We start from the raw sequence: 14,653 nt of genomic DNA on the forward strand, positions 1-14,653 counted from the left end.
GCAATGTTTTTAAGGTGGAAGTGGCAGGCTTTAGCCAAGGACTGAATGTGAGGAGTGAAGGAAAGATCTGAGTCAAGTGTGACCCCAAGACATCGGGCGTGCGGGGTAGGGGTAATGATGGAATTATCAACAGTTATAGAAATTTGGGGGGGGGAGACATTGGAAGAAGGGGGAAAAAATAAGGAGTTCAGTTTTGGAGAGATTTAGCTTAAGGTAGTGAGAGGACATCCAAGATGAGATGTGAGAAAGACAGTTAGTGACACGGGTTAGTAAGGAAGGAGGTAGGTCTGGTGCAGAGAGGTAGATTTGGGTGTCATCGGCATACAAATGGTATTGAAACCCATGGGACTTTATTAAGGAACCTAGTGACGACGTTAGAAGGTTTATTGTATTGATGGCAATGTGGGGGTCACGGTTTAGGGGTTAATAGGTTTAGTTTAGTATTTGCAATACGGGGGTCGGTAGTTTAGGGGTTAATAGCTTTTTTTAATGTTGTCGATGATGGGGCAGCGGTTTAGGGGTTAATAACTTGAATTAGGTGTTAGCGATGCGGGGGGGGGGCGGCGGATTAGAGAAGGCATTATTAGCATGCATGTTGAATTCTACCAGTCCACAGACAATATAAATCCCCCCTAAAATGCAGGCTTTCTTTGTCAGTGCTGGGCAATTTTTGCAAAATTAAGTTACAGCCATGCACATGCCCCTCTATGTCGTGAAGGCGCCCTTGGCATCTGCTTTGTTTGGTAGATTATCATCAGGACTGAATTAGTTTTGTGCATTATTTTAATACTAGAAAAAAAATTGCTTTCTATATAAATTTAGACCTCTGAGTTCATATTTTATTTGCCAGTTAAGTGCTGGTGGGGATATGTGGTCATTAGAAGCATTTTAGTGAAATTATTGAACTAATTGATACCAGTACCAGTTTAATACTGTTATTTATTGGAAAATGATATATTATCGTTAGTGCATAAAACCCCTTATAAACACCTACTGAGTAAGGCCTTTATATCATATCAAATTCAGGTTATTTATTTAAAAAAATTATATACAGGTTGAAAACCCTTTATCCAAACAGCTTGGGACCGGAAAAGGTTTGGATTTTGTAAAATTTGCATCTTTAAAACATTTTGTAGAGGGGATGGAATCAAGTGAAAAAACAATGTCTTATGTCATTTAGGTGATATTTATATGTCATAATACATTTTTACTACTTTTGCATACATAGAAACCTCAGAAAGATAGTACAGTACTATAATCAGAAAACATTTTCAAGTTAATTACAATAACAGCAGGCAACATAAATAATGAATGTGCATTACAATACTTTTTTTACTATGCTAGATTAAAAACGCGAGATTTAGGTTTGTTTTTATTACCCATTTAAATGTTAGATTTAAGTAACTTTGTATAGAGTTTTAACTAACAATATGCAATAATAAATACATAAACATAAAAGATGTTATACATTATTCATGAATATGTAGATGGGAAGTATTTGCATGTTAATTGTTTTGCTTTATTAATTTATATAACTGCAGATGAATGAATGGCAGGGCAATATTCCTATGTTGAGCTTGTACCTTTCCATCTTTCCTTAGAGACATTTTTATTAATGTATGTATTATCTACAGTGCTGTGATAAACACAAACATATTATGTATATTTTCTTGTTTATCCCTCAGTGTTGATCCTACTTATCCTGGCACTGAAGAGACATCATCAGGGTCACCTGACATCAGATGAAGATGAAGACATGAGGGACAATGTTATTAAGTACAACGATGAGGGAGGGGGAGAGCAGGACACTGAAGCATATGACATGTCTGCCCTACGCAGCTTGTACAACTTCAATGAGGGTAGTGAGGCTGGAGGGGATGGTACTCTCCCATCCCAACGTCACCCACTTCCCCAGTGGTTTCCAGGGGCTGAGCTGGACTTCTCACTCTTCAGGGATTATATCAGCAGGAAGGTGAGGCTTGCGGATCAGGACTCATCAGTGCCTCCATATGACTCCTTCCAGACTTATGCCTTTGAGGGCTCAGGCTCCAGTGCTGCCTCTCTCAGCTCAATTAGTAGCTGGTCCACAGGCTCAGAGCAAGACTTTTCACAGCTTGGCTCTTGGGGACCTCGGTTCCGTCAGTTAGCTTCTCTGTATGCTGGACAAAGGGTACAAGAAGAAAACCAGGGGTCCTAGCCCCTACACTCCCCTATTTATCAGGGTAACAAGACACAACCTTATACTATCACTTTAAGGGAAGAAATGCTCCCTGTATACTACATATCAGTGTCTGATCATAATAGCATATCACTCTTGTTTCTCTTTAGTCTGTACTCCAATACAATATCCATTCATTCTATTACTCCCGTTATTGCAATTACTCATCATATATTAATTTTATTACCTGACCATACTGATATCATTATGTCAAAAACCCAAATGATATGCACAGCCATTGTCAATATGCATCGTTTTGCATTTCACTTTACTCCAGCACCCCCAGCATTATTATATACACATATAATCAATGAACATGCCATGTCCTTCAAGTTTTTGCTACACCTCTTTCTGTAATGATACAGCCTGTTTTCACTTGTTGGAATTTTTCCTCCTTCCAGGGGAGTTTTCATGTCTAACCACAGCTGCGTATTACAGGGTAACCCCGGGGGATTGGTTCTTTATCCTCATGAGGGTATATCTGAAGTATTAGGTGTTGTTAACCTTGTAAATAGAAGCAACAAATGATTTCTTGGAATGACAGACTCTGAGGTCAACGTCTGACCAGTATGGATATAACACCTCCCACAATGCACTTCAGCAGCTACCAGAGGCAATGTTGTTAAATTATCAGAATTCTTCAGAGGACAATAAAATTATGCTTCTTCTAATCACTTGACTCTTATCTTAATGCAAAAAGGGAGATAGTAACAAATAGTGTAACCCTAAGGACCAGTGATAGTGGCAGCAAAACTGACACCCACAGGGGCTAAAGATTAAATACTGAAATATATTATCAAATGGGTAGAAATACATATATTCATTCTATGACCTTTAAATGAGGACACTATACAGTAAGAGAGAATAGTAACTGAACTGCAGTGCAATCCATATTAGAACTCTCAAGCTCATTTGTTTATAAGTGTCTCCGTCTTTTAATAGAAATTTCTTCTCACCAATCATAACTTCAACCAGTTTTTTTTTATGCACTTTGTCTACCGTGTTATCCAGTTGTTCCTTTTTTTCCACTTCTCTCCCTATTCTGCTTTTTCTGTTTTCCTTTTTCTCGTTTTCCTATCTCTCTGTTTCCCCCCTTTCCTCCCCTTCCGACATCCATCTCTAAATGCACACAAACTGAATTAATGTGCCAGCTAATCAGTAGCTGGTCGGATTTCACTCTGTCCTCATTTAATTAAGCGGCTTCACCAGTTTCATTTTCCACCAATTAGTTTGCAGGGTGGATGCAAATTAAGATATTTGTTCTTTTTTTAAGTCAAAAGAAAAATCCTTTGAGGATCTTATTAGTTTTTCTGCTGAAAAGGAAGAAATCATTTAATCAGAGCAGGCCTAAGAGACCCATAAACTCAGCATTGGTGGGGGATGAGAGAAAAGCAACAGAATCATATAAGGAAGTGTGTGTGAGAAGAGATGTGTGTGAAATATTCAATCAGCTACTGTTTAATGTCGGCATTCTATTCAGCTATATCTACAGTTTGATTCCATTCATTTTTCATTTGGCCCATAATATGCAGCATGGGATGTAACAATGTTACGTTGCCACCTGGAAAAATCTCCTCATTAAGCTATACATTTATTTTGTAAAACTTAGCATTGTCTTTAGATTTGTCTTGCACCTGAAGGTGATGATGCATTAGCACAGCTGAGCCAATTATTCCTAGGCATGCTTACCTCTTGATTACTATGAACACGTCCTTCATTAAACAAGAATGGGGCTTTTGGCTTTGCAGTTTGGAGAACAGAATGTTTTCAGAAATCTATGCAAAAAAGTATGTAATTTGTTTTAAATCATAATTTTTCATGCAATGCTCAGGCCAGTTGCTGTAGAGTATTAAGATTCACAAGAAGCAAAACAAATAAAAATCAGTTTGCTTCTACAGAATCATTCACATCACAAATTGGCACAAATTCTGATTTCTTCCGGAGAGGTGGTAGATTGGGAAATCTTTTGCATAGTTTAAGTTTTTATTTAGTTATTTAATCTTGATTCTCTGAAAATGTTTTAAGTAGGACTTGATAAATACCAGAGAGCACCTAGAATTTTACTTTTGATTTATACCTTTTTGGAATTATTTTACAAGTAGTTATATATAGACAACCTTGTCTGGCCCCTATAAAGCAAAATGTAGGAGTCAGCAAAAATAATAAAGAAGTCAGCCATATTTGCCAACTACTTGTCTAATTTATGTTAACATGACAATGTGCTAGATTCACAGACACTCATTATGCTGCTGAGCAGTCTTGTTGTTCAGACAAGATCATGTTCAAATCACCTAGTGTAGGATATGTACATATTCTTTTTCAGGACACCAAGAGAACAAATTCAATTTGAAAATTGAAGTGAATTTAAAATTATCTTAAAATTGCATGCTTTGTCTGAATTATGCAAGTTTAATTTGGACTTCCCTATCCCTTTTTTGCTGATCACTAGTGAACATTTCTGCCATTAATATATGTATTTTTGTTCAGTGACCCAATAAATAAATACTTAGCACATCAACCACAAACTGTTAAAAAGAAATTAAAAAAATTAACACTTTGGAAACACATTTACAAAACAGGATCTGTAAATGTTAATTATCCACAAGTCTGGTTTGGTTAGTTAAATACTGTATAGTGTCCCTGAATAGTGATGTCGCGAACCTAAAAATTTGGGTTCGCGAACGTCGAACGCAAACTTCCACAACTGTTCGCGAACGGGCAAACCGGGCGAACCACCATTGACTTCTATAGGCAGGCGAACTTTAAAACCCACAGGGACTCTTTCTGGCCACAATAGTGATGGAAAAGTTGTTTCAAGGGGACTAACACCTGGACTGTGGCATGCCGGAGGGGGATCCATGGCAAAACTCCCATGGAAAATTACATAGTTGATGCAGAGTCTGGTTTTAAGCCATAAAGGGCATAAATCACCTAACATTAATAAATTGTTTGCAATAACGTGCTTTAAAACATCAGTTATGATGTTGTATCGATCAGGTAGTGTAAGGGTAACGCCTGCTTCACAGTGACAGACCAAACTCCCCGTTTAACGCACCGCAAACAACCGCAAACAGTCCATTTGCACAACCGCAAACTCCCCATTTGCACAAGGTTGGATACCAAGCTAGCCATGTCCTGTTCCTTGTCCACACTGATGTCATTGAAGGTCTCTTCCTCCACCCAGCCAAGTACAACACCAAGGGTCCCCAAAAGGTGACAACAAGCCCTCTGGGACACCTGCTGTGTTTGGTCTTCCACCTCCTCAAAGCCACCTTCCTCCTCTGACTCCTCTTCTTCAGACTCCTCTCTCTGCGTTGCCTCTCTCTGCGTTATTATAAGGTGTGTTAAGTAGTACTATTCCTATCAGTTTAATCCCTGTTACGTTGTGTAACAGGGATTAACAGGGACGTGTATATGGCATCGATTTTAGGAACCGGGAGATGGAAAAAGATGCTTGGTCAATCCTCCTACTTCAAATATTGGGCACTGCGCGTGCAATCTAATGTGCCACCAGATATGAGTGGTGTGTTAAGTAGTTCTATTCTTATCAGTTTAATCCTTGTTACGTCCCCTATCAGGGGACATGTATATGGCATCGACTTTAGGAACCGGGAGATGGAAAAAGATGCTTGGTCGGTCCTCCTACTTCAAATTTGGGGCACTGCGCGTGCAATCTAATGTGCCACCAGATATGAGTGGTGTGTTAAGTAGTTCTATTCTTATCAGTTTAATCCCTGTTACGTCCCCTTTCAGGGGATGTGTATATGGCATCGATTTTAGGAACCGTGAGATGGGAAAAGATTCTTGGTCGGCCCTCCTACTTCACATTTGGGGCACTGCGCGTGCAATCTAATGTGCCACCAGATATGAGTGGTGTGTTAAGTAGTTCTATTCTTATCAGTTTAATCCCTGTTACGTCCCCTATCAGGGGACGTGTATATGGCATCGATTTTAGGAACCGGGAGATTGAAAAAATGCTTGGTCGGTCCTCCTACTTCAAATTTGGGGCACTGCGCATGCAATCTAATGTGCCACCAGATAGGAGTGGTGTGTTAAGTAGTACTATTCCTATCAGTTTAATCCCTGTTATGTGCCTTTTTTTGTTTGGTTTTTGAAACCACAGTGCAGCACCAGAGGCCAGTAAAATTTGGAATGTACACATGCCTGAAAAATTAGGTATTGTTGCAGCCGCTGCTGTAGCAGTGGCCAAAAAAATTGATGTTTGTTTCCCAGGCAGAAAGTGCCCTAAAACATTGCGGCTTGAACCCTAGTTGGTGGCGGATAAGTCACGCAAGTCATCTGGCATTCAGAGATAAAATACAGCAGCGTGTGGACCATTTTTAGCCCAAGGCAGCTCATCTCATCAGGCCTTTTTTAGTCGAATGTATCGCCCACTGTCAGTCCCTTCGGGATCCATCCCTCATTCATCTTAATAAAGGTGAGGTAATCTAGACTTTTTTGACCTAGGTGACTTCTCTTCTCAGTGACAATACCTCCTGCTGCACTGAAGGTCCTTTCTGACAGGACACTTGAAGCGGGGCAGGCCAGAAGTTCTATCGCAAATTGGGATAGCTCAGGCCACAGGTCAAGCCTGCACACCCAGTAGTCAAGGGGTTCATCGCTCCTCAGAGTGTCGAGATCTGCAGTTAAGGCGAGGTAGTCTGCTACCTGTCGGTCGAGTCGTTCTCTGAGGGTGGACCCCGATGGGCTATGGCAATGCGTAGGACTTAAAAAGCTATGCATGTCCTCCATCAACAACACGTCTGTAAAGCATCCTGTCCTTGCCGGCGTGGTGGTGGGAGGAGGAGGATTACTTTCACCTCTTCCCCTGTTAGATTCCCGTTGTGCTGTGACATTACCCTTATACGCTGTGTAAAGCATACTTTTAATTTATTTTGGAACTGCTGCATCCTTTCCGACTTGCGGTAATTCGGTAACATTTCAGGCACTTTATGCTTATACTGGGGGTCTAGTAGCATGGAGACCCAGTACAGGTTGTTCTCCTTCAGCCTTTTTATATGAGGGTCCCTCAACAGGCACGACAGCATGAAACACCCCATTTGCACAAGGTTGGATGCCGAGCTACTCATGTCCCGTTCCTTGTCCTCAGTGATCTCACTGAAGGTATCTTTTTCCCCCCAGCCACGTACAACACCACGGGTACCAGATAGGTGACAACAAGCACCCTGGGATACCTGTTGTGGTTGGTCTTCCTCCTCCTCCTCAAAGCCACATTCCTCCTCTGACTCGTCTTCCTCACAATCCTCTTCCTGCGTTGCCGCTGGTCCAGCAAGCGATGCTGATAAGGCTGTTTCTGGTGGTGATGGTGACCACAACTCTTCCTCTTCATGCTCATCTACGGCCTGATCCAGCACTCTTCGCAGGGCACGCTCCAGGAAGAAAACAAATGGTATGATGTCGCTGATGGTGCCTTCGGTGTGACTGACTAGGTTTGTCACCTCCTCAAAAGGATGCATGAGCCTACAGGCATTGCGCATGAGCATCCAGTAATGTGGCAAAAAAATTCCCAGCTCCGCACAGGCTGTCCTAGCACCCCGTTCATACAAATAGTCGTTAACTGCTTTTTCTTGTTGGATCAGGCGGTCGAACATTAGGAGTGTTGAATTCCAACGTGTCGGGCTGTCGCAAATCAAGCGCCTCACTGGCATGTTGTTTCGCCGCTGGATATCTGAAAAGTGCGCCATGGCCGTGTAAGAACGCCTGAAATGGCCACACACCTTCCTGGCCTGCTTCAGGACGTCCTGTAAGCCTGGGTACTTATGCACAAAGCGTTGTACGATCAGATTACACACATGTGTCATGCACGGCACATGTGTCAACTTGCCCAAATTCAATGCCGCCACCAAATTGCTTCCGTTGTCACTAACCACTTTTCAGATCTCCAGTTGGTGCGGAGTCAGCCACTGATCCACCTGTGCGTTCAGGGCGGACAGGAGTGCTGGTCCGGTGTGACTCTCTGCTTTCAGGCAAGTCAACCCCAAGATGGCGTGACACTGCCGTATCCGGGATGTGGAATAGTACCTGGGGAGCTGGGGGGGTGCTGTTGATGTGGAGCAAGACGCAGCAGCAGAAGAGGACTCAGCCGAGGAGATTATGGAAGAGGATGGAGTAGGAGGAGTAGAGGAGGTGGCAGCAGGCCTGCCTGCAAGTCGTGGCGGTGTCACCAACTCCTCTGCAGAGCCACGCATTCCATTCTTGGCAGCCGTCAGCAGGTTTAACCAATGCGCAGTTTAGGTGATATACCTGACCTGACCATGCTTTGCAGACTAGGTATCAGTGGTCATATGGACCCTTGCCTCAACACTGTGTGCCAGACATGCCATTACTTCCTTTTGCACAATCGAGTACAGGTTGGGAATTGCTTTTTGTGCAAAGAAATTTCGGCCGGGTACCTTCCACTGCGGTGTCCCCAATAGCTACAAATTTTTTGAACGCCTCAGACTCCACCAGCTTGTATGGTAAAAGCTGGCGGGCTAAGAGTTCAGTCAAGCCAGCTGTCAGATGCCGGGCAAGGGGGTGACTTTGTGACATTGGCTTCTTACGCTCAAACATGTCCTTGACAGACACCTGACTGTGGGCAGATGAGCAGGAACTGCTCAAGGTGAGACACGGAGTGGCGGATGGTTGAGAGGGGGCAAGGAGGACAGCAGTGGTTGACGTGGCTGAAAATGCTGGACCAGGAGGAGGATGGCGCCTTTGAGTTTGTGTTCTGCTTGTACTCATGTGTTGATCCCATAGGCGTTTGTGATGTGCGCACAGGTTGCAAATGGCATCGCTGTTGTCAGAGGCAGACACACAAAACAAATGCCACACTGCTGAGCTCTGCAATGACGGCATTCTGGTGGTGGCAACAGCATGCGTTGATTGGCATGCTGTCTGGCTGACCCCGAGTGCCGATGCATGCTGTCTGACTGTGCCACTAGCTCCTTGCGATTACCTCCCCCTCCTTCCAACTCGTCTCCTTCTCCTCTCTGTCTCCCCATCTGAACTTTCCCCCTCTTCTTCTTCTCTTCTGGCACCCACGTGACATCCACGGACGCATCGTCATCATCAACCGCTTCACTTGTATCTGACAAGTCAACAAAGTAAGCAGCAGTGGGTACAACATCATCATCATCACACCGTACGTCCATGTGTGTAATGCTGCCTGACTGAGACACATCCCTGTTATCTACATCCTCTGGCAATAATGGTTGCGCATCACTATCACTCATTTCTTCCAACTGATGTGTAAATAACTCCTCTGACAGATCAAGTGAAGCGGCTGTGGTGCTAGTGTTGGTTGTGGCGGCAGGCGGGCGAGTGGTAACTTGAGAGGTGCCCGAAGCTAAGCTGGAGGAGGATGGTGTGTCAAGGTTCCGAGCGGAAGCTGTAAAAGATTGGGTGTCCTGTGCTAGCCAGTCAACTATGTCCTCAGAGTCAGAAATGTTTGAGTTTGGGGTACGTGGCCTCTGAACACTGGGCATTATTCTAGGGCCAAAAGGAATCACAGCACCACGAACACGACGGCCCCTGCGGGGTGGCCTTCCTCTGTCTGTCATTTTTTTTTTTCAATTAGTGGTACTATGCGTGCAAGCTACTGTGACAACAGATATGAGTGGCACTGTGCACTGGCAGAAGTTGGCAGAGTAGACGCTGTAGGCCTGACACACACGCTTGCAGACAACTAACTGCTATTCAAACTATTACAGTCAAAAAAATTATTTTTTTTAAATGTACACTACTGTTACACCAGATATGAGTTGCACTGGGGTGGCACTGTGCCCTGGCAGGCAGGCACTGAAACGCACACGTGTGAAAGAAACTGACTGCTATTATTTAACACAGTCAAAAAAGTGTTGTTTTTTTTAAATCTACACTACTGTTACACCACATATGAGTTGCACTGGGGTGACACTGTGCCCTGGTAGGCAGGCACTTAAACGCACACGTGTGAAGGAAACTGACTGCTATTATTTAACACAGTCAAAAAAGTGTTGTTTTTTTAAAATCTACACTACTGTTACACCACATATGAGTTGCACTGGGGTGACACTGTGCCCTGGTAGGCAGGCACTTAAACGCACACGTGTGAAGGAAACTGACTGCTATTATTTAACACAGTCAAAAAAGTGTTGTTTTTTTAAAATCTACACTACTGTTACACCACATATGAGTTGAACTGGGGTGACAATGTGCCCTGGCAGGCAGGCAGGCACTTAAACGCACACGTGTGAAGGAAACTGACTGCTATTATTTAACACAGTCAAAAAAGTGTTGTTTTTTTTAAATGTACACTACTGTTACACCACATATGAGTTGCACTGGGGTGACACTGTGCCCTGGCAGGCAGGCAGGCACTTAAACTCACACGTGTGAAAGAAACTGACTGCTATTATTTAACACAGTCAAAAAAGTGTTGTTTTTTTTAAATCTACACTACTGTTACACCACATATGAGTTGCACTGGGGTGACACTGTGCCCTGGTAGGCAGGCACTTAAACGCACACGTGTGAAGGAAACTGACTGCTATTATTTAACACAGTCAAAAAAGTGTTGTTTTTTTAAAATCTACACTACTGTTACACCACATATGAGTTGCACTGGGGTGACACTGTGCCCTGGTAGGCAGGCACTTAAACGCACACGTGTGAAGGAAACTGACTGCTATTATTTAACACAGTCAAAAAAGTGTTGTTTTTTTTAAATCTACACTACTGTTACACCACATATGAGTTGAACTGGGGTGACAATGTGCCCTGGCAGGCAGGCAGGCACTTAAACGCACACGTGTGAAGGAAACTAACTGCTATTATTTAACACAGTCAAAAAAGTGTTGTTGTTTTTTAAATCTACACTACTGTTACACCACATATGAGTTGCACTGGGGTGACACTGTGCCCTGGCAGGCAGGCACTTAAACGCACACGTGTGAAGAAAACTGACTGCTATTATTTAACACAGTCAAAAAAGTGTTTTTTTTTAAATCTATACTACTGTTACACCACATATGAGTGGTGGCACTGGGTAAGTGGGCACAGTATACGCTGTGAGCCTGACACACACGCTGGCAGGCAGGCAACTGCAATTAGATTACACAGGAAAAAAAAAGCAGCCCTAAAAAGGGCTTTTTGGGGTGCTGTCCTTACAGCAGAGATCAGATGAGTCCTTCAGGACTGTAGTGGACACTGAATACACTAGCCTAGCTATAGAGTTCCCTACTAAATCAGCAGCAGCTACACTGTCCCTCCTCTCACTAACAATGCAGCTTCTGAATGAATCTAAAATGGATGCTGTCCAGGAGGTAGGAGGGTCTGGGAGTGAGGGTCTGCTGCTGATTGGCTGGAATGTGCCTGCTGACTGTGAGGTACAGGGTCAAAGTATTACTCAATGATGACGAATAGGGGGCGGAACGAACATCGCATATTCGCGACATCACTATCCCTGAATAGAACAATATTTATCTCAGCACACTCACACATGTCAAAACCCAGTTGATGATGGGGGTTCCTGGGATGTTCTGGAAGCATAATGTGGATTTTTCACCTAAACCGCAACTCAGCATGATGTGATTGCCCATGTGAAGTGATTGCCATGTGAAATGATTGCTCATGTGAAATGATTGCAGTGTGAAGTATGGATTGTTTTTTTTTCTTTTTATCCATTTGTTTAGTAATGGTTTTTAAACCATTTATGTAATGCCAGTATCCTTGACAGTGGAAGTGATTCTATGCAACAGGAAGTTAACTATTGCAATATTGAAGCAGTTTGATTAACTTCAATGGAGTTTATCTCGCCACACACTGCTGTGACAAGTTTTATTGAATAGGTCAATTTGTAATTGATATAGAGACCACTCATAAGGGTGCTAAATATATATTTTTGTCTGAAAAATGTTAAGTAAAAGTTTTTTTAATTAAAACGAATACTGCAGTACTGGATTTGTACTCCCTAAATAACCTCTCTGGCAAATTAAGGACAACCCCCTCGTCTTTGTCTTGGAGAGGGACACACCATTGCAAGTGTTGATTTATTTAGGGCATGAGTTTTTCACATAACAAAACACCCTTTTTTAATGGCAAGTTTTACATGAAACTAAGAATAACGTTGACGTAATTTAATTACAATTACCCAGTATGCAAAATGGTTTCAGACTGCAGTGGAAATTTAGACACTGTCCTCTGCACAGCAAGAATATAAGAAAAAAGTTGACCTGCATTCAGTAACACCTGTTCTTGACACTAGAAACATTGCAAGTAAAAAATTGCAGAATCGACCAACATATACTGTATATCGTTACTTCTCAGTTCATAGAAGAAAATTTCACTAGACATGTGCGTTTCGATTCGTTCTGAATCGAAATTCGGACGAATTGGTTAAATTCGGAGATTCGGATCGATTCGAATTTCCGAGTATTACCGAATCTACCGAATAAATCCGAATTAGTTTGGATTTATTCGTTACATTCAGATGGCCATGGATTACACTAGTATTGTACAGTATATTAGGTTATATCACTCTGCTATGGGTTACACCTAATATACAGTACATAATACTAGTCTAATACACAGCACATCCCACCTAACACATTCCGAAATTCCGAATTTCCGAATCCAGCCGAATTTATTCGAATCCGAATGAATCCGAAACGAATCCAAAACGAATTCATTCAAATTTTCCCGAATTCGAATCGATCCGAACTGAAATTCGAAAACATCCGAATCGATCCGAACCGAAACGAAACCAATTTTTCGGCCATGCACAAGTCTAAATTTCACTATAAAGGATACTGTATCACAAAAACTTAATCAAATTTTATAGAATAATCCACTCTAACGTGTGCAAACAAAAAAAGAGAAACAAACAACAAAATTGTATCCACAAAAAGTGTAGGAATAATTAAGTATATATAATATATTGTTGCCAGTTGTAGCTATTCAAATATACTCCTCAGGATTTACCAACGTATCGCAAAAAAGAAGAAAGGAGATCAGAACGAAGTCACAGGGTAATACTTCAACACTATAGGCATTACAGTACCAAAAAACAAAACGCTTTTGGTGAAACTGACATTGGACTTTGAACTCTAACAAGGGAACATTACATACAACTATAAGGGACAGGACAACTTAGAATGTTAAAGGGCCATAAAAATTTAAAAAAAATGGCATGCTTTAATTCGTTAGACCCTAGACTACTGTGTGGTTAAAGGGACAGTCAATACCAGAATTTGTGTTGTTTTAAAAGATAGATAATCCCTTAACTACCCATTCCCCAGTTTTACATAACCAGCACAGTTATAATAATACATGTTTTACCTCTATAATTACCTTGTATCTAAGCTGCTGTAGACTGCCCCCTTATTTCAGTTCTTTTGACATACATGCATTTTAGCCAATCAGTGCTCACTCCTCGATAAATTCACTTGCATGAGCTCAATGTTATCTATATGAAACATATGAACTAATGCCCTCTAGTGGTAAAAAAAAAACTGTCAAAATGCATTTAGATTAGAGGCGGCCTTCAAGGTCTAAGAAATTAGCAAAGGAACCTCCTAGGTTTAGCTTTCAACTAAGAATACCTAGAGAACAAAGCAAAATTGGTGATAAAAGTAAATTGGAAAGTTTAAAATTACATGCCCTATCTGAATCATGAAAGGCTTTTTTGGACTTGACTATCCCTTTAACTCCTGCAAAGAGGTTAAACACACGGTAGAAGTGAGCATGTAATGTCATTTTTTGATGATTGTGGCCCTTTAATGAACACTGTATAAGCACAATAATGGTTTTCTGTGTTGGTGAGATCCAGCTTATATGTTCTCTAGATCATTTCTTTTTAACACCAGGGTGTATTATATTCTTAATAGAACAAGGGGATATGGGAACGCGCTGTGAACAGCGTATGAGAAGGTCAAAATAATGAACAGTAATAAATACTAAAAATATTTTATAGGCATATAATAATAAAATATACAAATATTATGAAAATGGATGCCGGCATCAGAATAAAATAAAATACATATATTAAAATGATATACAATATATCCAAGAATAAGGATGTGGAACTCAATTGGATACCCTAAGGCAACAATGTTGCACAATATATGTAAACGTCCATATACAAACAAACACGGATTACGTGTGAATATTACCGTCCATAAACACTTAAGCATGTAGATCCAATGTGGCCACTAATGTGGACTATGACTTAGCTTTTTTAACTCCCTCTGCGTTAGTTGGTTGTAGCAAACAGGCGAAGTAAAAAGTTTTCTTTGTTCCACATTCGGTGACTGTGAGTAAGGCTTCTGTGTTATATTCTTAAGTGTCTGTTACCGTTTGTTTATATTGTTTAACAATAAATATGTTCAATACATCTGTGAAAGAAGCTGTATTTGTTATACCCTCATCTGCTAGGAGACCATACTCAGAGCTGGG

At 41.6% G+C, this 14,653-nt stretch overlaps 1 protein-coding gene across 2 annotated transcripts in view; it reads left to right on the top strand.

Annotated features, from left to right (window-relative positions):
* Nucleotides 1–2,889, top strand: part of CDH22 (cadherin 22) — a 224,914-nt gene extending 222,025 nt beyond the window's left edge. For both annotated transcript variants that reach the window (XM_053693516.1, XM_053693525.1), the window contains one exon: nucleotides 1,686–2,889. In XM_053693516.1, the coding sequence (XP_053549491.1) occupies nucleotides 1,686–2,197 (512 nt within the window). In that variant the 3' untranslated portion in view covers nucleotides 2,198–2,889. The remainder of the gene's footprint in view (nucleotides 1–1,685) is intronic.
* Nucleotides 2,890–14,653: the final 11,764 nt, after the last annotated feature.

This window comes from Bombina bombina, chromosome 1, assembly GCF_027579735.1.
Source record: "Bombina bombina isolate aBomBom1 chromosome 1, aBomBom1.pri, whole genome shotgun sequence".
Lineage (NCBI taxonomy): Eukaryota > Metazoa > Chordata > Amphibia > Anura > Bombinatoridae > Bombina > Bombina bombina.